Source organism: Scyliorhinus torazame, chromosome 5, assembly GCF_047496885.1.
Source record: "Scyliorhinus torazame isolate Kashiwa2021f chromosome 5, sScyTor2.1, whole genome shotgun sequence".
Lineage (NCBI taxonomy): Eukaryota > Metazoa > Chordata > Chondrichthyes > Carcharhiniformes > Scyliorhinidae > Scyliorhinus > Scyliorhinus torazame.
This window is the reverse complement of record NC_092711.1, coordinates 88,946,924-88,970,329: the sequence shown is the minus strand read 5'-3', so window position 1 is coordinate 88,970,329 and position 23,406 is coordinate 88,946,924. Positions and strand designations below refer to the sequence as shown.

Sequence of the window (23,406 nt, the reverse complement as noted above, 5' to 3'; positions counted from 1 at the left end):
CCGAAACCGAACAGCAGGGCGTGGCCACACTCGGGACAGCAGAGGGGGAAACCAAAGTGGTAACAAGAGTACTCACGTTTGGTGCGCAAGTCCCTCCTCAGCGTCCGAATGCGATCAGTCTGTTACGCCGTCAGGTTCCAGGAAGGCTCCTGTGAAATCCCACTTCTGACACCAGATGAGGATTCTTTTGCAGCCAGTCCGGATGAAATGATCAGTCGAACACCTCGTAACTTTAACATGTTTATTTCTCGGCCGGGGCTAAAACCACTGTGTCTCGAGAGTCACAATAGCAAGCCAAAGTCAATACATCTAACAGCAGGATTTATACATTTTTGGTTCATTTCTGAGGGCAGCTCCCTCGCATTCCTATCTGTGCTCTCAGCTCAATTATAATTCAGCCCCCTCAATTATAATTATCTTTAAGCCTAGTGCACCCATTCCCAAGGCCGTTATTGCAGTTTGTCTGGTTCAAAAACAAGTGATACATTTTTGCTACCAGAAGCCTGTCTTGACATTTCTTCACACAAAGCTTTACCTAACATTTTGTTTTTCCCATAAAGTTCCAATCCATCTTGAGCCAAACTCTCATTTATCGATCATCAGCCAAACTCTCATTTATCGATCATCAGCCAAACTCTCAGCAGCAGAGGCAGTTGATCGGATTTACACAATCTCAGTCACAAAGAAGCTCCACAAGCTCCTCACACTTCTTGTTGGAGGCGAGGATGGAAGAGACAGGGGAGAGCGAGAGTACTTCAAAAGGAACTAACTTGTGTCAGAGATATTGGAAAGTTTCAACACACTGTGTATTTAACACCAATCTAATTTATTTGACTTTTAGCTAGAATATTAGCCCCTGTAAATGGGCTGGAGTTTGTTATCAGCAGAAATGAACATAGTTCAGTCCTGAATGTGGAATTAACAACAAAATCATTCACTGTGGTTACTTGTGGCCTCGTTGATGCTGCTGCAGGTTGGATGACTGAGTGAATCCCTTCCCACACTCTGAGCAGGCGAATGGCTTCTCCCCAGTGTGAACTCGCTCGTGTCTCAGCAAGTGGGATGACCGAGTGAAAGACTTCCCACACTTGGAGCAGGTGAATGGTCTCTCCCCAGTGTGAACTTGCTGGTGTCCGGACAGAGTGGACAACTGAATGAATCCCTTCCCACACTGAGAGCAGGTGAACGGCCTCTCCCCAGTGTGAATTCGCTGGTGAATCAGCAGGTGGGATGACCGAGTGAATCCCTTCCCACACTCGGAGCAGGTGAATGGTCTCTCCCCAGTGTGAACTCGCTGGTGGCTCTGCAGGTCATATGATCGAGTGAATCTCTTCCCACACTGAGCGCAGGCAAATGGCCTCTCCCCAGTGTGAATTCGCTGGTGATTCTGCAGGTTGGATGACTGAGTGAATCCCTTCCCACACTCTGAACAGGTGAACGGTCTCTCCCCAGTGTGAACTCGCTCGTGTTTCAGCAGGTTGGATGTATCACTGAATGCCTTCCCACACTTGGAGCAGGTGAATGGTCTCTCCCCAGTGTGAACTTGCTGGTGTCCGGACAGAGTGGACAACTGAGTGAATCCCTTCCCACACTGAGAGCAGGTGAACGGCCTCTCCCCAGTGTGAACTGGCTGGTGTCTCAGCAGGTTGGATGCATCACTGAATGCCTTCCCACACATGGAGCAGGTGAACAGTCTCTGCCCAGTGTGTATTTGCTGGTGTGTGGACAGGCTGGATGACTGAGTGAATCTCTTCCCACACTTGGAGCAGGTGAATGGTCTCTCCCCAGTGTGACTGCGTCGATGAATTTCCAGCTGGGATGGGTAAGTGAATCCTTTCCCACAGTCCGCACATTTCCACGGTTTCTTCTCCGTGTGACTGCATTTGTGGCATGTGAGGCCTGATGACGTGTCCGGTTTCTCCCCACTGTGAACGATGCTTTTTCCTTCCATATTCAGGATATGATAAATTGAGGCTCTGTCAGATCCTGATGTGATGCTTGGTTTGTGTTTCCGGACGTTGAAGCCTTTCCTTCGAACACCCGGTGAAACTGATTCAAAACAGAAAATAGAGTGAGAAAGAACCCACAAAAACACAAAGGCAGGTTGTGAAATTGAGCTGAATGAATCTGGCCATTTGTGGGGCCGGCACTGGGAACAAAAGTGACTATAAACACCCAACTGGCCCCTTTGGGAGGAGAGAGAAAGAGGTGAAGAGGGATTTTGTATATCTACACGACATATTAAAGAGAATAGATGGCAAAGCAAATTCGATCTTGAGCTTCATAAACAGTAATATTGATTCCGAAACAGGGAAGCCAGGCTTCCGGTGACACAGTGATTAGCACTGCTGCCTCACAGTGCCAGGGACCCGGGTTCAATTCCGGCCTTGGCAACTGTGTGTGTGGAGCTTGCACTTTCTCCCAGTGACTGCATGGGTTTCCACCCGGTGCTCAGGTTTCCTCCCACAGTCTGAAGAAGGGCAAGTTAGGTGGATTGGCCTTGATAAATTTCCCCTTAGTGTCCAGGAATGTGCAGGTTCGGTGGGGCTATGGGGTTACAAGGTCAGGGTAGGGGTGTGGGCCTAGGCAGGGTGCCCTTTCAGAGAATCGGTGCAGACTTGATGGGCCGAATGGCCTCCTGCTCTGTGGGAATTCTATGGTTCTACTTCTATTCTCTGAATCTTTATAAAGCTCTGGTCACCACTCGTCAGGAAGAATGTGAAAATTCTTGGAGAAGGTGCAGAGGAGATTTATCAGATGGTTCCAGCAAAGGAGGTTGAGGGCGACTTGATTCAGGGACAAAACCTTAGGCCAGATTTCCATCGGGTGGGCAAAGAAACTGTTTCTATTCACTGATCGTACAAGCAGTCGGGACACAGATGTAAAGTTTTGGGTAAAACCTGGATTGAACTATATAAGATGCTGAGGGGTCTTGACAGGGTGGATGTGGTGAGAATGTTTCCTCTTGTGGGAGAATCTAGAACAGGGGGGTTACTGTTGCAAAATAAAGGGCCACCCATTTCAGATGGGGATAAGGATATTTTTTCTCTTGAGGGTTGTAGGACAGGGTGTGGCACAGTGGTTAGCATTGTTGCCTCACAGCACCAGGGACCCAGTCTATGACTCATCTTTCATTCCCTCACCTACAGTATAAATATCTCCCACTTTCTCTGTCTTTTAGCTTTGACAAAGAGTCATCTGGAATCGAAATGTGAGCTCCTTTCTCTCCCCACTGATGCTGCCAGACCTGCTGAGATTTTCCTGCATTTTCTCTTCTGGTCCCGGGTTCAATTCCGACCCTGGGTGACTGTGTGGCGTTTACACGTTCTCCCTGTATCTGTGTGGGTTTCCTCCGGGTGATCCGATTTCCTCCCACAGTTCAAAGGTCTGCAGGTTTGCTGGATTGGCCATGCTTAAATGGCCCTGAGTCTCCAACAATGTGCACGTTGGGTGGGATTATGAGGGTGGGGTGGGTAGCTCTTTCGGAGGGTTGATGCGGACTCGATGGGCTGAATGGGGTCAATCTGCACTGTAGAGATTCTATGACTTTGGAACACATCTTTAAAAGGCAGTGGAAGCAGTGTTCTTGGATATTTTTAAGGCAGAGCTGGATAGATTCTTGATAAGCAAGGAGGTGAAAGGTTATCGGTGTTGGCCAGAATGTGGAATTGAGGTTAAAATTAGATCTGCCAATGGGGCAGCACGGTGGCGCAGTGGTTAGCACTGCTGCCTCATGGGTCCGATCACAGCCCCGAGTCACTGTCCAGGTAGAGTTTGCACATTCTCCCCATGTCTGCGTGGGTCTCACCCTCACAACCCAAAGATGTGCCGGGTAGGTAAATTAGCCACAATAAATTGCCTTTTAATTGGGAAGAAGAAAAGAATTGGGTACTTTAAATTTAAGGGAACAATATTAGAAAATAAAAGAAATAGGTATTCAAAATTCTTTTTTTTAAATTAGATCAGCCGCAAACTTATTGAATACTGGAGCAGACCTGAGGGGACGACTCCCAGTTTGTGTAAGGAGCAGGCTCGAGGGGCCGACTCCCAGTTTGTGTGTAAGGTGCAGGCTCGAGGGGCCGACTCCTAGTTTGTGTGTAAGGAGCAGGCTCGAGGGGCCGACTCCCAGTTTGTGTGTAAGGAGCAGGCTCGAGGGGCCGACTCCCAGTTTGTGTGTAAGGTGCAGGCTCGAGGGGCCGACTCCTAGTTTGTGTGTAAGGAGCAGGCTCGAGGGGCCGACTCCCAGTTTGTGTGTAAGGAGCAGGCTCGAGGGGCCGACTCCCAGTTTGTGTGTAAGGAGCAGGCTCACCAAGACAGACGGTAACATTTGAATTGATTGAAAGTTTACTGATGACCATGAAACCATTGTCGCTTGTTGGTTCACTCATGTCCTTCAGTGAAGGAAATCTCTGTCTGGCCTACATGTGACTCCAGATCCACAGTCAGCTGACTCTTAAAATGCTCTCTGCGATGCACTCAGTTCAAGGGCAATTAGTGATGCTGGCCCAGCCAGCGACACCCACATCCCGTGAATGAACAGAAAAGAAAATCTGCCATCCTTACCTGGTCTGGCCGACACGATTCCAAACCACAGCAATGTGGTTGACTCTTTAAATGCCCTCCGAGATCCAGCAGAGGGCAGTAGGATCCAGCAGAGGGTAGTAGAGCGGACCTGCTGATTGGCCGTTGCTGGGGAAATTTGCATACGTCCGTGTGCTCACCCTAACTTGGAGGCGTACATGAACAAGAGACCCTAGCTGTTCAAGTGAAGACAAGCATCCAGCAGAGGGCAGGAGAGCGGAGCTGCTGATTGGCCGTTGCAGGGGGAATTTGCATACGTCCGTGTGCTCACCCTAACTTGGAGCCGTACCTGAACAAGAGACCCGAGCTGTTCCAGTGAAGACAAGCATCCAGCAGAGGGCAGTAGAGCGGAGCTGCTGATTGGCCGTTGCTGGGGAAATTTGCATACGTCCATGTGCTCACCCTAACTTGGAGGCGTACCTGAGCAAGAGACCCTAGCTGTTCAAGTGAAGACAAGCATCCAGCAGAGGGCAGTAGAACGGAGCTGCTGATTGGCCGTTGCAGGGGGAATTTGCATATGTCCGTGTGCTCACCCTAACCTGGAGGCGTACCTGAACAAGAGAGCCTAGCTGTTCAAGTGAAGACGGGCATCCAGCAGAGGGCAGTAGAGCGGAGCTGCTGATTGGCCGTTGCAGTGGAAATTTGCATACGTCCGTGCGCTCACCCTAACTTGGAGACGTACCTGAACAAGAGACCCTAGCTGTTCAAGTGAAGACAAGCATCCAGCAGAGGATAGTAGAGCGGAGCTGCTGATTGGCCGTTGCAGGGGAGATTTGCATACGTCCGTGTGCTCACCCTAACTTGGAGGCGTACCTGAACAAGAGACCGTAGCTGTTCAAGTGAAGACAAGCATCCAGCAGAGGGCAGTACAGCGGAGCTGCTGATTGACCGTTGCAGGGGAAATTAGCATACGTCTGTGTGCTCACCCTAACTTTGAGGTGGTTTGTGGAGGAGCTCTTGTCAAGTGACACTTAAACCTGAAACATTTCTTCAGTGTTTCCCTCCCTACCCCCTCCTCTAACCAAAAAAACGAACCGCTGTAAGGATCAAGAGGAAGGCTCGAGGGCATGTAGAAGTGGAAAGTTGAACCGTGATGTCACAGCCTGCAGGTAAGGAATTGGCTGGTGACTGGTAAGTAGTTTTTATTTATTTTCCCTCATGTGTTATCGTGCGGGGCGCAGAGGTTGCTGAGTGAGTGCTTGCTGAGAAGGGGAGTGAATAACAGGTAAGCTCTTTCTTTCCTTTTTTTATCTAGAGGGATGACAGGGTAGGTAGTGCAATGTTCCTCCTGCAGAATGTTTGAGGTGAGGGACGCCGTCAGTGTCCCTGCTGACTTCATCTGTGGGAAGTGCACCCATCTCCAGCTCCTCAGAAACCACGTTAGGGAACTGGAGCTGGAGTTGGATGAACTTCGGATCATTCGGGAGGCAGAGTTGGTCAAAGATAGAAGCTTCAGGGATGTAGTTACTCCGAAGAATAAAGATAGATGGGTGACGGTGAGAGGGGCTGGGAGGAAGCAGTCAGTACAGGGATCCCCTGTGGCCCGTTCCCCTTAGTAACAAGTATACCGCTTTGGATACTGTTGGGGGGGGGGGGGGGGGGGGGGGGAAACTTACCAGGGTTAAGCCATGGGGTACAGGTCTCTGGCACAGAGTCTGTCCCTGTTGCTCAGAAGGGAAGGGGGGAGAGGAGTAGAGCATTAGTCATTGGAGACTCCATAGTTAGGGGGATAGATAGGAGATTCTGTGGGAACGAGAGAGACTCACGGTTGGTGTGTTGCCTCCCAGGTGCCAGGGTGCGTGATGTCTCGGATCGTGTTTTCGGGATCCTTAAGTGGGAGGGGGAGCAGCCCCAAGTCGTGGTCCACATAGGTACCAACAACATAGGTAGTAAAAGGGATGGGGATGTAAGGCAGGAATTCAGGGAGCTAGGGTGGAAACTTAGATCTAGGACAAACAGAGTTATTATCTCTGGGTTGGTACCCGTGCCATGTGATAGTGAGACGAGGAATAGGGAGAGAGAGGAGTTGAACACGTGGCTACAGGGATGGTTCAGGAGGGAGGGTTTCAGATTTCTGGATAATTAGGGCTCATTCTGGGGTCAGTGGGACCACTACAAACGCGATGGTCTGCACCTGGACCAGAGGGGTACCAATATTCTGGGGGGGAAATTTGCTAATGCTCTTCGGGAGGGTTTAAACTAGTTCAGCAGGAGCTTGGGAACCTGAATTATAGCTCCAGTATACAGGAGGTTGAGAGTAGTGAGGTCATGAGTAGGGTTTCAAAGTTGCAGGAGTGTACCGGCAAGCAGGAAGGTGGTTTAAAGTGTGTTTTTTGTTCAAAAGTGTGTTTTTTGTTCAAAAAGGGGAGCAGAGACAACCCCGGCAACTATAGACCGGTGAGCCTCACGTCTGTAGTGGGTAAAGTCTTGGAGGGGATTATAAGAGACAAGATTTATAATCATCTAGATAGGAATAATATGATCAGGGATAGTCAGCATGGCTTTGTGAAGGGTAGGTCATGCCTCACAAACCTTATCGAGTTCTTTGAGAAGGTGACTGAACAGGTAGACGAGGGTAGAGCAGTTGATGTGGTGTATATGGATTTCAGCAAAGCGTTTGATAAGGTTCCCCACGGTAGGCTATTGCAGAAAATACGGAGGCTGGGGATTGAGGGTGATTTAGAGATGTGGATCAGAAATTGGCTAGCTGAAAGAAGACTGAGGGTGGTGGTTGATGGGAAATGTTCAGAATGGAGTTCAGTCACAAGTGGAGTACCACAAGGATCTGTTCTGGGGCCGTTGCTGTTTGTCATTTTTATCAATGACCTAGAGGAAGGCGCAGAAGGGTGGGTGAGTAAATTTGCAGACGATACTAAAGTCGGTGGTGTTGTCGATAGTGTGGAAGGATGTAGCAGGTTACAGAGGGATATAGATAAGCTGCAGAGCTGGGCTGAGAGGTGGCAAATGGAGTTTAATGTAGAGAAGTGTGAGGTGATTCACTTTGGAAGGAATAACAGGAATGCGGAATATTTGGCTCATGATAAAGTTCTTGAAAGTGTGGATGAGCAGAGGGATCTAGGTGTCCATGTACATAGATCCCTGAAAGTTGCCACCCAGGTTGATAGGGTTGTGAAGAAGGCCTATGGAGTGTTGGCCTTTATTGGTAGAGGGATTGAGTTCCGGAGTCAGGAGGTCATGTTGCAGCTGTACAGAACTCTGGTACGGCCGCATTTGGAGTATTGCGTACAGTTCTGGTCACCGCATTATAGGAAGGACGTGGAGGCTTTGGAGCGGGTGCAGAGGAGATTTACCAGGATGTTGCCTGGTATGGAGGGAAAATCTTATGAGGAAAGGCTGATGGACTTGAGGTTGTTTTCGTTGGAGAGAAGAAGGTTAAGAGAAGACTTAATAGAGGCATACAAAATGATCAGGGGGTTGGATAGGGTGGACAGTGAGAGCCTTCTCCCGCGGATGGAAATGGCTGGCACGAGGGGACATAGCTTTAAACTGAGGGGTAATAGATATAGGACAGAGGTCAGAGGTAGGTTCTTTACGCAAATAGTGAGGCCGTGGAATGCCCTACCTGCTACAGTAGTGAACTCGCCAACATTGAGGGCATTTAAAAGTTTATTGGATAAACATATCGATGATAATGGCATAGTGTAGGTTAGATGGCTTTTGTTTCGGTGCAACATCGTGGGCTGAAGGGCCTGTACTGCGTTGTATTGTTCTATGTTCTATGTGTCTTCTTCAATGCCAGGAGCATCCGGAATAAGGTGGGTGAACTTGCGGCATGGGTTGGTACCTGGGACTTCGATGTTGTGGCCATTTCGGAGACATGGATAGAGCAGGGACAGGAATGGTTGTTGCAGGTGCCGGGATTTAGATATTTCAGTAAGCTCAGGGAAGGTGGTAAAAGAGGGGGAGGGGTGGCATTGTTAGTCAAGGACAGTATTACGGTGGCAGAAAGGACGTTTGATAAGGACTCATCTACTGAGGTAGTAGGGGCTGAGGTTAGAAACAGGAAAGGAGAGGTCACCCTGCTAGGGGTTTTCTATAGGCCCCCGAAAAGTTCCAGAGATGTAGAGGAGAGGATTGCAAAGATGATTCTGGATAGGAGCGAAAGCAACAGGGTAGTTGTTATGGGGGACTTTAACTTTCCAAATATTGACTGGAAACGCTATAGTTCGAGTAAATTAGATGGGTCCGTTTTTGTCCAATGTGTGCAGGAGGGTTTCCTGATACAGTATGTAGATAGGCCAACGAGAGGCGAGGCCATATTGGATTTGGTACTGGGTAATGAACCACGACAGGTGTTAGATTTGAAGGTAGGTGAGCACAATTCGATTACGTTTACTTTTGTGATGGAAAGGGATAGGTATATACCGCAGGGCAAGAGTTATATCTGGGGAAAGGCAATTATGATGCGATGAGGCAAGACTTAGGATACATCGGATGGAGGGAAAAACTGCAGGGGATGGGCACAATGGAAAGGTGGAGCTTGTTGAAGGAACAGCTACTGCGTGTCCTTGATAAGTATGTACCAGTCAGGGAGGAAGTGGTCGAGTGAGAGAACCGTGGTTTACTAAAGCAGTCAAAACAATTGTCAAGAGGAAGAAGGAGGCTTGTGTAAAGATGAGACATGAAGGTTCAGTTAGGGCGCTCGAGAGTTACAGGTTAGCTAGGAAGGACCTAAAGAGAGAGCTAAGAAGAGCCAGGAGGGGACATGAGAAGTCTTTGGCAGGTAAGATCAAGGATAACCCTAAAGCTTTCTATAGATATGTCAGGAATAAAAGAATGACTAGGGTAAGTGTAGGGCCAGTCAAGGACAGTAGTGGGAAGTTGTGCTTGGAGTCCAAGGAGATAGGAGAGGTGCTAAATGAATATTTTTCGTCAGTATTCACACAGGAAAAAGACAATGTTGTCGAGGAGAATACTGAGATTCAGGCTACGAGACTAGAAGGGCTTGAGGTTCATAAGGAAGAGGTGTTAGCAATTCTGGAAAGTGTGAAAATAGATAAGTCACCTGGGCCGGATGGGATTTGTCCTAGAATTCTCTGGGAAGCTAGGGAGGAGATTGCTGAGCCTTTGGCCTTGATCTTTAAGTCATCTTTGTCTGCAGGAATAGTGCCAGAAGACTGGAGGATAGCAAATGTTGTCCCCTTGTTCAAGAAGGGGAGTAGAGATAACCCCGGTAACTATAGACCAGTGAGCCTTACTTCTGTTGTGGGAAAAATCTTGGAAAGGTTTCGAAGAGATAGGATGTATAATCATCTGGAAAGGAATAATTTGATTAGAGATAGTCAACATGGTTTTGTGAAGGGTAGGTCGTGCCTCACACACCTTGTAGAGTTCTTTGAGAAGGTGACCAAACAGGTGGATGAGGGTAAAGCAGTTGATGCGGTGCATATGGATTTCAGTAAAGCGTTTGATAAGGTTCCCCAAGGTAGGCTACTGCAGAAAATACGGAGGCATGGGATTCAGGGTGATTTAGCAGTTTGGATCAGAAATTGGCTAGCTGGAAGAAGACAAAGGGTGGTGGTTGATGGGAAATGTTCAGACTGGAGTCCAGTTACTAGTGGTGTACCACAAGGATCTGTTTTGGGGCCACTACTGTTTGTCATTTTTATAAATGACCTGGAGGAGGGCGTAGAAGGATGGGTGAGTAAATTTGCAGATGACACTAAAGTCGGTGGAGTTGTGGACAGTGCGGAAGGATGTTACAAGTTACAGAGGGACATAGATAAGCTGTAGCGCTGGGCTGAGAGATGGCAAATGCAGTTTAATGCAGAAAAGTGTGAGGTGATACATTTTGGAAGGAATAACAGGAAGACTGAGTACTGTGCTAATGGTAAGATTCTTGGCAGTGTGGATGAGCAGAGAGATCTCGGTGTCCATGTACATAGATCCCTGAAAGTTGCCACCCAGGTTGAGAGGGTTGTTAAGAAGGTGTACGGTGTGTTCGCTTTTATTGGTAGAGGGATTGAGTTTAGGAGCCATGAGGTCATGTTGCAGCTATACAACACTCTGGTGCGGCCGCATTTGGAGTATTGCGTGCAATTCTGGTTGCCGCATTATAGGAAGGATGTGGAAGCATTGGAAAGGGTGCAGAGGAGATTTACCAGAATGTTGCCGGTATGGAGGGAAGATCTTATGAGGAAAGGCTGAGGGACATATGGCTGTTTTCGTTAGAGAGAAGAAGGTTGAGAGGTGAATTAATTGAGGCATACAAGATGATCAGAGGATTGGATAGGGTGGACAGTGAGAGCCTTTTTCCTCGGATGGTGATGTCTAGCACGAGGGGGCATACCTTTAAATTGAGGGGAGATAGATATAAGACAGATGTCAGAGGTAGGTTCTTTACTCAGAGAGTAGTAAGGGCGTGGAATGCCCTGCCTGCTACAGTAGTGGACTCGCCAACACTAAGGACATTCAAATGGTCATTGGATAGACATATGGACAATAAGGGAATAGTGTAGATGGGCTTTAGAGTGGTTTCACAGGTCGGCGCAACATCGAGGGCCAAAGGGCCTGTATTGCGCTGTAATGTTCTATGAGATGGCTGAGCAAGCCACTCAGTTTAAGGGAAATTAGGGATGGGCAATAAATGTTGGCCCAGCCAGTGACTCCCACAAATGATTGAAATAAAATCCTGGAGACTCCAGTCAGTCAATCCGGGAGAGTTGCCATCCGGTCCAGGCACCTTGTCCTCTGTAAAGATGGCGACCGGTAACCCGGGCCTGTCACCGCTCAGCTCTCACTCTATTCGGTGCTGTTTAAGACTGGACCGTTAACATTTTCCTCGGGAGTTGAAGCCTCCACGGGGTATTTATGAAGCCTCCCGGCTCACTCCGCAGCTTCTATTGCTCCCGGCTACAATCCTGAAAGTTGCTTGATTATTTCTTTCCCGCTCCTCGCATCGTCAGCGACAACCTGAACTGCAGATGCGCCGGGCACAGCCCGAACGGTGACAGTGCCCAGTGAGTGATTGGCGGCGGTACCGGACCAATAGGAATTGTGAGGGTTGGCCTGGCGGACCAGATGGGAGCAGCTGGTCCTCCAACCGATGGTAGCGAGTGAGGGGCGGGGCTGGACTGTGAGTGAAGCATGCGCAGTGCGGGTGATGGGCAGACGGGTCCACAATGGGTAAAGGGGGGGATGGTGGGGCGGAGGATCCGGTGGGTGGACGGAGAGGCTCCGGAAACCACGGGAATAAACTGAGCGGACCCCCCCTCCCCCCGTTTACACCGACCAGGGCCGCAGCTCCCAGATCAATGAAGAGCCGCTTTGTATCAGGTTGGTCATTGGTTCCAGAGGTTGTTCCCTGGTCTCCAGCGTCGCTTCTTTATCAGTGAATCATTGAACGGTTACAATGCAGATTGAGGCCATTCAGCCCGTCCTGTTTGTGCTGGCTCTCTTTGCCAGAGCAAATCAGCTCCTCCCACTCCCCTGTCCTTTCACCAACAAGACCAGCAGCAAATATTCCCCATCCCCAGTTACCTGTGGAGAAGATGATGTTTGACCTTCTTGACCCGCTGCAGTCTGTGTGGTGAAGGTGCTCCCACAATGCTGGAGTTACAGGTTATTCACCTTATTGGTTAGGAATCGAACACAGTGATCAGGGATCACCCAATTAGTAGGGTCCAAACTGAAGGACCGCCCAAAAGAGCACGAAAACCCCCCAAGTATAAGAAGAGTTTGCCACATGTTCGTCCTCTCTTGGACCTGGTACCCCGGTCCGGCCATCTCCAATTGCAACAACACCAGAAGCAAGTCCAAGTTTAACGCTCGCTACCAGACGGATGAGTCCCGCTGAGCAGCAGTTACTCCTTCGGACTCGATAGATCCAGAATCGACCAGTGGCTACTGTTTCTCTGACCTAAACCGGGTGTCCGAAGTCAAGTACAGGTTGTCATAGTCGATAGGTGTAGTTAACTAGTAGTGTTTATGTTGCATGACTAATTGTGTGTAAATAAAATAGCCTTGACCTTGAACTAACTAACTGGTGTTTGGCTCTTTGGTCGATAGCCGGTTGAACCTTGTGGTGGTATCATTTGATTCCTGGCGACGCGAAGCATTAGAATATAGATAACATAGAAAGAAGGGCAAACTCACTGATTGCCATCATTGGAACTGAGCCACAGAAAGGACAGAGTAAAAGAAGAAAAGGCAACAATTTGATTGGTCGATTGGCCTCCTTCTGCACTGAAGGAATTCTATGGTTCTGAGACTCCATTTGTCAACAGAATATTCATCAATAATTTGGTTTTCTGCAATTTTGATTTGTGGGCTCAGATTGAATCAAGGCATCAGAAACAGGAACAGGAGTCGGTTATTCAGTCCATGTTCTAAACATGCAGGATATTTTGAAGCAAAGAGATTTTCTGAAGCATCAACACCAGGATGTGTAAAGAAATGGGACAGGAGCCTGGGTCTTTGCTGCATCATCAACAGATCAAGAGTCAAGGATTGCTTCCTGAGATTGGAAGGTAACTCACGGAGTTCCCACATTCCAAATCAGAGACAGGGAACGACAGGCCCCACAATCACAGGGAAGATGCTTGAGGATCCTAACAGATTCAGTTTCTGATCACTGTGGTGGAGAAGGAGCCATTAGAGATTCTCAAATGGCTTCTGAAAAACAAGGTCACGTCTTAATAATAACAATAATCTGTATTGTCACAAGTAAGCTTACATTAACACTGCAATGAAGTTACTATGAAAAGCTCCCAGTTGCCACATTCCGGCGCCTGTTCGGGTACACAGAGCGATAATTCAGAATGTCCAAATTACCCAACAGCACGTCTTTCGGGACTTGTGGGAGGAAACCAACGCAGACACGGGGAGAACGTGTAGCCTCCAATAGACAGTGACCCAAGCCAGGAATCAAACCTGGGACCCTGACCCTGGACATTGAATTCTCCCGAACAGGCGTCGGGATGTGGCGACTAGGGGCTTTCACAGTAACTTCATTGCTGTGTTAATGTAAGCCTACTTGTGACAGAGGATTATTATTATAAATAAATCAAATCAAAACTGGCTCGTTGGTCCAGGGGTAAGATTCTCGCTTCAGGGGTTGTGCTCTATGAAAATGTGAGAGGTCCCGGGTTCAAATCCCAGATGAGCCCTTTGATGTTGTTTCTTATTGGGGGCAGCACGGTAGCATAGTGGTTAGCACAATTGCTTCACAGCTCAAGGGTCCCATGTTCGATTCCCGGCTTGGGTCACTGTCTGTGCGGAGTCTGCACGTTCTCCCCGTGTGTGCGTGGGTTTTCTCCGGGTGCTCCGGTTTCCTCCCACAGTCCAAAGATGTGCAGGTCTGGTGGACTGGCCATGCTAAATTGCCCTTCGTGTCCAAAATTGCCCTTAGTGTTGGGTGGGGTTACTGGGTTATAGGGACAGGGTGGAGGTGTGGGCTTGGGTAGGGTGCTCTTGCCAAGAGTCGATGCAGACTCGATGGACCGAATGGCCTCCTTCTGCACTGTAAATTCTATGATAACCTATGAAACCTGGGTGAGGGTCACATTCAGGAGAAGTTATTAAAATGGAACCACATACAGATAAACTATATCAGGATTTACTGATATTTCCATTTGAATCACTGCTCCTGGCACCTGACACCTCTTGATCCATCACATCAACATTTGGCGGAACTGACTGCGCTGAGGTCTGTCTTGGATTAAAAACTGGAGGATCACTTGTCATCACAGAATCCTAGACATTTACAGCACAGAGGCCATTCAGCCCATTGTGTCTGTGTTGGCTGAAAATTCCTTGTCCAGTCTAATCCCATTTTCCACCTCTTGGTCTGTAGCCTGCAGATCACACAAACTCCACATACGATGAGGGTTTCTGTCTCTACCTCCCTTTCAGACAGAGTTCCAGATCCCCACCACCCCGGGTGAAGAAAATCCTCAATTCCCCTCTAATCCTTCCAACAGATACTTAAATCTCTGGCCCCAGGTTACTGATCTGTTTGTTCATGAAATAGGTCCTTCTGCCATCTGATCCACTATATCTGGGACCCTCAATGTTGCACACCTCAATTAAATGTCCACTCAGCCTCCTCTGTTCCACAGAAAACAATCGATCCAATCGTTCCTCTTGTTAAAATTCCCTAATCCTGGAAACATCCAGAAAAACCTCTTCCGTACTCTCTCCAGGAAGAATGTGATTGTACTGGAATGTGGTGACCAGAACTGTACTCAAGTGCTCTAGCTGTGATCTAACTAATGTTTTTTAGTTCTAGAATACCCATTCTCTAACCTTCAATGTGATGGAAACTGACAGATGCAACCTGTCAGCATTTGAAAGATATTTACAAATGATTCGAGAGTTTCTTACAGTTGGGATCTTTCTCTGTTCTGTCCATTCGAGGTGTTTGATAAAAGACTTTCTCCTGTGAATATCCAGCTGGAGTTTTGGGCCTTGACGTGTTTCCTTGTTCATCTTGTTGCCTCTAATCATTGAATCTTGTGGTTTCAGACACCAGAGAATCAAACTCCCAGCAACAGATTGTCTTTTACTGACTTTCTTAACAGCTCTGCAATAATACAGGCATAGTCATTCCTTACATAGTTCTGGTCCTCAGTGAAATACTTAAATGATGAGCTTTAGATGTTCTTCATATATTCCACAGGAAACTAAGGCGCCCACCAGAGAGTAAGGGAGTGAATCTGAACTGTGTCCCCGGGAAAGGAGCACCCTTGGGACCAGCCATCTGCCTTTCCCTCGGGGAACAGAACCGATGGGGACCTCGCCGCAAACCACACATCAAGGAAGCCCCCAAAGCCGGCCTGCCTTTCAAATCGGCCCGTGGGGAGGTATATTAAGCTCGTCTCCACTCAATAACGCCAATCTCAGCCGGAAATCGGAGTGGGAAATCATTAACCAGTGGCTCTGTGCGGGAAATCATTAACCAGTGGCTCTGTGTGCGGCAAATCATTAACTAGTGGCTGTGTATGCGGCAAATCATTAACCAGTGGCTCTGTGTGCGGCAAATCATTAACCAGTGGCTCTGTGTGCGGCAAATCATTAACCAGTGGCTGTGTGTGCGGCAAATCATTAACCAGTGGCTCTGTGTGCGGCAAATCATTAATCAGTGGCTCTGTGTGCAGCAAATCATTAACCAGTGGCTCTGTGTGCGGCAAATCATTAACCAGTGGCTCTGTGTGCGGCAAATCATTAACCAGTGGCTCTATGTGCAGCTATTCATTAACCAGTGGCTCTGTGTGCGGCAAATCATTAACCAGTGGATCGGTGTGCGGCAAATCATTAACCAGTGGCTGTGTGTGCGGCAAATCATTAACCAGTGGCTCTGTGTGTGGGAAATCATTAACCAGTGGCTGCGTGTGCGGCAAATCATTAACCAGTGGCTCTGTGTGCGGCAAATCAATAACCAGTGGCTCTGTGTGCGACAAATCATTAACCAGTGGCTCTGTGTGTGGGAAATCATTAACCAGTGGCTCTGTGTGCGGCAAATCATTAACCAGTGGCTCTGTGTGCGGGAAATCATTAACCAGTGAACAGAGTTAATTTTCAGAGAACCACTTTCACTTGGAATTATTTTTCCATGGAAGTGGCTGATCAGCCATGATATTGTAGAGAAGAGCATGCTCAATGGGCTGAATGGCCTGCTCCTTTCCTATGTACCAGTCCTGGGAGTGTTTGTTGGGGACAGTGTAGAGGGGGCTTTACTCTGTATCTAACCCCGTGCTGTACCTGTCCTGGGAGTGTTTGATGGCGACAGTGCAGAGGGAGCTTTACTCTGTATCTAACCCTGTGCTGTACCTGTACTGGGAGTGTTTGATGGGGACAGTTTAGAGGGAGCTTTACTCTGTATCTAACCCCGTGCTGTACCTGTCCTGGGAGTGTTTGATGGGGAGAGTGTAGAGGGAGGTTTACTCTGTATCTAACCCAGTGTTGTACCTGTCCTGGGAGTGTTTGATGGAGACAGTGTAGAGGGAGCTTTACTCTGTATCTAACCCCGTGCTGTACCTGTCCTGGGAGTGTTTGATGGGGACAGCGTAGAAGGATGGAGCTTTACTCCCTGTCTAACACGTTGCTCTGTGTAGATCAATGTTGGTCACACTCCAGCTTTTCACACTTTGAACCAGTGTTTTCTCTTTCTGCACCTGTGTTATCCATGTCAAATGTTTAAATATTCAGGAGGAACAATGTTTATGTTGCAACCCGATCGAGCCCCTCGTCCAGAACCTGAGCCACAGGCTACAGCTGGTGTGTAACCTGTAACCAGATCCCAGCAGCATTAAAACAAGCTGACAACCGACAGTAGCTCCTTGTATAGCGAAAGCTGCTCCCGGACTGTCAGCAGAAACAGGACCGAAGAAGACCCTCAAGCTCTTCGCCATAAATATGAAGCTAATGAGGTAATCACGATTTTCAGTCAAATATATTCAACCCCTCCCATCTCTCTCTGTACCCCGAAGCCCGACCTTGCATAGAAATTTGGGAAGGACACAAAGGCGTTTGTGGGAGCGAGGTGAAGCAACAAGAGGGGATGATGATGTGGGGGGGGGGTTGTGGAGGGTAGTGGAGAGGATCTGAGAGGGAAGGTGGACAAGGCTGTGTCATGGGGGCGGCTGCGGGGGGAGGGGGGGGCGGATTCCGGAGGGGTCCATTCCAGAGGAGGGGGGTCCTAGAGGCCTCGGGGAACATGGAACATTACAGCACAGTACAGGCCCTTCGGCCCTCGATGTTGGTGCTGGTGGTGTTCGGGACACCGGGGATCCTGTGTGTGAGAGGGCTCCTGTGAGCGTTTGGGAAAGGTGTTCCTGTGTCCGCAGGCGTGTGTCTGGGGGAGGTGGGGCATCCTGTATCTGGGTGTGGGGGGGTCCTGTGTGTGGAGGCAGGGAGGGGGAGAAAGAGATGTCCTGTGGGCGTGTGTCTGGGGGGAGTTTTCCTGTGTGTGGGGAGGGGGGGGGGGGTCTTGTGTGTGGATGTGTGTCTCGGGGAGGTGTCCTGTGTGAGGGGGAGGTGTCCTGTGTGTGGGTGTGTGTCTGCGGGCAATGTCCTGTGTGTGGGCGTGTGCCTGGAGGAGGTGGTCTGTGTGTGGGTGCATGTCTTGGGGAGGTGTCCTGTGTGTGTGGGGGGGGTCCTGTGTGTGGGTGCGTGTCTGGGGAGGTGTCCTGTGTGTGGGAGAGGTGTCCTGTGTGTGGGTGTGTGTCTGGGGAGGTGTCCTGTGTGTGGGTGCGTGTCTGGGGAGGTGTCCTGTGTGTGGGGGAGGTGTCCAGTGTGTGGGTGGGTGTCTCGGGGAGGTGTCCTGTGTGTGGGTGTGTGTCTGGGGGCAATGGCCTGTGTGGGGTGTGTGTCTGGGGAGGTGTCCTGTGTGTGGGGGAGGTGTCCTGTGTGTGGGAGAGGTGTCCTGTGTGTGGGTGTGTGTCTAGGGGAGGTGTCCTGTGTGTGGGGGACGTGTCCTGTGTGGGGTGTGTGTCTGGGGAGGTGTCCTGTGTGTGGGGGAGGTGTCCTGTGTGTGGGTGTGTGTCTGGGGGCAATGTCCTGTGTGGGGTTTGTGTCTGGGGGAGGTGTCCTGTGTGTGGGGGAGGTGTCCTGTGTGTGGGTGTGTGTCTGGGGGAGGAGGTGTCTGGGGAGGTGTCTTGTGTTTGTGGGTGTGTGTGGGGGACGTGTCCTGTGTGGGGTGTGTGTCTGGGGAGGTGTCCTGTGTGTGGGGAGGTGTCCTGTGTGTGGGGGACGTGTCCTGTGTGGGGTGTGTGTCTGGGGAGGTGTCCTGTGTGTGGGTGTGTGTCTGGGGGCAATGTCCTGTGTGGGGTTTGTGTCTGGGGAGGTGTCCTGTGTGTGGGGGAGATGTCCTGTGCGTGGGTGTGTGTCTGGGGGGTCCAGCTCCCCTCACTGACCCCCTGTTTTGTTTGCTTTACAGGCCGTGGGGCAGGACGTTGTTGCTGGCAGTGAGGCCTCCTCTCCTCCCCCTGCTCCTCCTCCTGGGTACGGGGCTCGGCTGCCCCTCAGACTGCCTCTGCTGGAGCCCCAACCGGACGGTGAGCTGCTTGTCCCGGGGGCTGGAGTCGCTGCCGCGGGGGATCCCGGCTGGCACGCGGGCGCTGGACCTAAGTGACAACCGGCTGGAGTGGCTGGACTGGGGCCCGGGACGGGGCCTGAGCCGCCGGCTGGAGGAGCTGGAATTGGGCCACAACCGGCTGCGGGAGCTGGAGGCCGGCGCCCTGGAGCGGCTGCAGCGCCTGGGCCTCGGCCACAACCTACAGCGCTACCAGCAGCCCGGAACCCTCCTCGGCCTGGCCGCCCTGCGCAGCCTGGAGCTGGCTGGCAACCCGCTGCTGCTGCTCGGCGACCACACCTTCCGCGGCTTGGCCGCCCTGCGCACCCTCAGCCTGGGCTCCCCCGAGCTGGCCTGGGCCGGCCTCAGCGGCCTCAACCAACTCACCGTCCGCGGTGCCGCGCTGACCTGGCCACCCGGTGCTGCCCTCTCCCCCCTCCTCAACCTGACCGCCCTCCGCCTGCTGGCCTTCCCCAAGGCCGCCGCCCTGCCCGGCCGCCCCTTCCTGGACCTCTCCCGCCTCCGCCTGCTGGAAATCGACTCCTGGGCCTCACTGGCCCAACTAGGCCCCGATTGCCTCCAGGGCCTCAATTTGGTTTGGCTCTCAATCACCCGCTGCAACCTCAGCACTGTCCCCTATGCCAGCCTGAGGACTCAGGCCTACCTGCGCTTCCTCAACCTCTCCGATAATCCCATCAGTGCCATCCGCGGAGCGCTGCTGCAGCACGTAACCCGCCTGGAGGAGCTGCGATTGGTGGGCGGCCGTCTGCGCATCATCCATGACGCCGCCTTCCGCGGCCTCGTCTACTTCCGGCTGCTGGACGTCACGGCCAATCAGTTGGCCAGCTTGCCGGCTGCTGCCTTCCGCTCGCTGGCCTCCCTCCAGAGCCTGGGCCTCGGCCTCAACCCGCTGGCCTGCGACTGCCGCCTGCTCTGGATCGTCCGCGGGCGCCACCGCCTCCGCTTCCTGGGCCCCCAGCCGCCCACCTGCGCCTCCCCGCCGTCCCTCCGCGGCCGCCGCCTGCCCGAGGCCGCCGGCTCCCTCCCTGCCAGCACCTTCAGTTGCCGCCGGCCCCGCATCCGCGACAAGAGGCCGCAGCCCCGAGAGGGCCAGACAGTCACCCTCCGCTGCTCGGCCGACGGCCAGCCGCCGCCCCTCATCCTGTGGCTCAACCCACGGCGCCAGCGGCTGGGCCACCCCGAGGCGGGGATGAGCCTCCCCGGGGTGGGGATGAGCCTCCCCGGGGGCCTGGGCCTAGTATCTGAAAATCTGGGCCTGAACCCCGAGGACCGCGGCCTCCTCCCTGGACGTCCGGACCCCAGCCTGCCCCCCGCGCCCCCGCTCCTCTCCGGACCTGCCGTGGGCCGCAGCCGCCTCCTGCCAGACGGCAGCCTGCAGATCACCTCGGTCCGCCGCATGGACTCCGGCACCTATCGCTGTGTGGCCCGCAACGCCGGCGGCAACGACACGGCCTCGGCCTCGCTACAGGTGCGGCCGCTCTCGCTACAGGAGCTGGGACTGGCTGGGCGCTCCGACTCCCGGGCCAAGGCCGGCCTACGGCCCGGATATCCCTTCGACACCCACACGCTGCTGGTGGCCACCACCATGGGCTTCGCCTCATTCTTCACCGTGGTGTCGCTCTGCTTCACTTTACTCTTCATCTGGAGCCGGGCCAGCGGGCCCATCAAACACAACAACATCCATGTTGACTTCGTGCCGCACGCGGGCGGGGGCGGCAGAGGTGGCGACGGGGACGACGCCAAATTCAACATGAAGGTGGTCTGAGGGCTGACGTCACTGTCCGAGACGTCACTGCGACCCCATCTATGCCTCAATTGCTAAAGGACACGTGTCCCATATGCCTTTTTCACCATCCTATTAACCTGTCCTTCCACCTTCAGGGATCTCAGAACAAACACACCACGGTCCCTTTGTTCCTCAGACGCCCCAGTGTCATGCCGTTCATTGAATGCTTCGTTGTCAAATTACGCCTGCCAAAGTGTGTCACCTCACATTTTTCAGGGTTAAATTCCATCTGCCACGTTTCTGCCCATTTGACCATCCTGTCTATATCTTCCTGTAACCAAAGACACTCAAACTCACTGTTAACCACCAGGCCAAGCTGTGTGACATCCATAAAGGTAATGATTCTACCCCACACATCGTCATCTATGGCGTTTATATAAATGACAAACAACAGGGGACCCAGCGCAGATCCCTGTGGTACGCCACTGGCTTCCAGACACTAAAGCAGCCATCTGTCATCTTCCTCTGTCTCCTACAGCCAAGCCAATTTTGAATCCACCTTATCATGTTACTCTGTATCACATGTGTATTTGTCTTCTTTATAAAGTCTCCCATGTGGGATCTTGGCAAAGGCTTTGCTGAAATCTATGTAAACTACATCACTACCACCATCGACATACCTGGTGTCAATCAATCAATCAAAATTTGTTAGGCATGACCTCCCGCTGACAAAGCCATGCTGACTATTCCTGATCAAACCTTGCCTCTTCAAGTGGAGATAGATTCTCTCCTTCTGAATTTTCTCCGATAGGTTCCCTACCACTGATGCGAGACTCACTGGTACTTAGTTCCCTGGCTTATCTCTACAACCTTTCTTAAATAGTGGGATCATATTAGCTGATCTGCAGTCCTCTAGCACCGACCTCGTCGCTAAAGAGCAATTAAAAATTTGGGTCGGGGCCCCTGCAATCTCACCTCCCACAGCATCCTGGGACACAATTCATCCAGACCTGGAGATTTGTCCACTTTTAAGCTTGCCAACACTTCCAATGTCTTGTCACTCCCTCTGTCAATTCGCTCAAGAACCTCACAGTTTCTCTCCCCGAGTTCCAAGTCTATCTCCTCATTCTCTTGGCTGGAGACGGATGTGAAATATTTATTCAACACCCAACCAATGTCCTCTAAAGTTTCTCTCCATTTAGATAATAAAATTGCCTTTTTATTCCTCTGACCAAAATTGATAACCTCACACTTATGCATGTTAAATTCCATCTTATCAAATGTATTCTGGAAGTCCAAACACATCTACAGTACCCCCATTATCCGCCTGGCTTGTTACATCTTCCAAGAACTCCAACAAATGAGTCAAACACGATTTACCCTTTACAAAACCACACTACAAAGTCTTACAACATCAGGTGAAAGTCCAACAGGTTTGTTTCGATGTCACTAGCTTTCGGAGCGCTGCTCCTTCCTCAGGTGAATGAAGAGGTATGTTCCAGAAACATATATATAGACAAATTCAAAGATGCCAGACAATGCTTGGAATGCGAGCATTAGCAGGTGATTAAATCTTTACAGATCCAGAGATGGGGTAACCCCAGGTTAAAGAGGTGTGAATTGTGTCAAGCCAGGACAGTTGGTAGGATTTCGCAGGTCAGATGGCGGGGGATGAATGTAATGCGACATGAATCCCAGGTCCCGGTTGAGGCCGCACTAATGTGTGCGGAACTTGGCTATAAGCTTCTGCTCGGCGATTCTGCGTTGTCGCGCGTCCTGAAGGCCGCCTTGGAGAACGCTTACCCGGAGATCAGAGGCTGAATGCCCTTGACTGCTGCCCCGACTGGAAGGGAACATTCCTGCCTGGTGATTGTCGCGCGATGTCCGTTCATTGCCACACTGACTCTGATGGATTGCGGTTTGGCTTTCCAAAAGTCCAATTACTACTTCCTCAATAATGGATTCCAACAGTCTCCCAACTACAGGCTTTAACTAACTAGTTTCCTACTTTTTGAACAGGAGGGATTACATTAGACTTTTCTACTAATGCAGTGACATTGTCACTGGATCAGTGTCCCCCCCCCCCCCGGTCTCTACGAGGTTGTTTGCGGAGAGGAGCCAGAAGCAGCGGATAGTGAGAGTGGAGAATGTCCATCGGGGCTGGTTTAGCACACTGGGCTAAATCACTGGCTTTCAAAGCAGACCAGCAGCACGGTTCAATTCCCGTACCAGCCTCCCCGAACAGGCGCCGGAATGTGGCGACTAGGGGCTTTTCACAGTAACTTCATTTGAAGCCTACTTGTGACAATAAGCGATTTTCATTCATTGTTTCATTCAGCTCTCGGGCAGCACTGAGGATTTGTAAACCCCGCCTCCCGACACTGACCTCTACCTGATACCTCACAATGCCAGGGCAATGATTGACGGCAGCTCCTGACCAATAGGGTGAAGGGGTGGATTCAAAAGGCCGGTGGGAATCGGCTGGTCCTCCAGCCAATCGGAGTGAACAAGGAGGCGGGACTGGGCCGAGTGAAGCATGCGCAGTGCGATTAATGGCGGCGTTCTTTCTCGGATGTATGATCCGTAAAGGAGGGAATGGCAGGACCGAGGGAGAGCTCAATTAGGCGCGTCGTTGGACACACTTCTTAAACATGTTATATTAACCGAAAATCCTGAAAAATAACCTACCGGTATCGGGGAGGGGACTGCAGCTTTCTCACAGACGAGACTAAATGGCGGCCATCTCTCTCGCGCGTACTAGAGGGGCTGCGCATGCGCATTCGTCAACGTTCTTGGGGCACGAGCAGCAATGCGCGCGCGCGCATCCACCGTCTGTATTGGGGCAGCAGCGGAGCGCATGCTCAGTCGCCATCATTGCAATATTTTTGAAATGTTTCACCATGACAGACTCACTCTGAGTTACAAATTCTTATTTATGAGGCAGAACAATGATACATGTCCAGGGCAGTGACAATAATTCGTATTTATTGTGCCTTGACAAAATCAAGCATTTTAACACATCGCAGAGAAACGTTATAAAATAACA

General features: G+C 50.9%; 1 protein-coding gene across 3 annotated transcripts; it reads right to left on the bottom strand.

The window, feature by feature from the left end:
• Window positions 1–227: 227 nt before the first annotated feature.
• LOC140418855 (uncharacterized) lies at window positions 228–23,129 on the bottom strand. 3 transcript variants are annotated; one of them, XM_072502497.1, is made up of 2 exons: window positions 23,049–23,129; window positions 228–2,049 (listed from the first exon to the last, which is right to left on the bottom strand). In XM_072502497.1, exon 2 carries the CDS (start codon window positions 1,949–1,951, stop codon window positions 944–946), a length of 1,008 nt encoding a protein of 335 aa, XP_072358598.1. In that variant the 5' UTR covers window positions 1,952–2,049; window positions 23,049–23,129; the 3' UTR covers window positions 228–943. The 3 variants fall into 3 exon arrangements, with proteins under 3 accessions (XP_072358598.1, XP_072358597.1, XP_072358596.1); XM_072502496.1 differs by lacking the exon at window positions 23,049–23,129 and adding an exon at window positions 14,926–15,242; XM_072502495.1 differs by lacking the exon at window positions 23,049–23,129 and adding an exon at window positions 4,564–6,160.
• Window positions 23,130–23,406: the final 277 nt, after the last annotated feature.

Excerpts from the sequence above, each read along its gene's own strand:
- LOC140418855 (XM_072502495.1), bottom strand. The coding sequence starts at position 4,705 with ATGCAAATTTCCCCAGCAACGGCCAATCAGCAGGTCCGCTCTACTACC. Across the intron at positions 2,050-4,563 it reads AATCGTGTCGGCCAGACCAG|TTTCACCGGGTGTTCGAAGG; the intron begins GTAAGGATGGCA and ends GTTTTGAATCAG.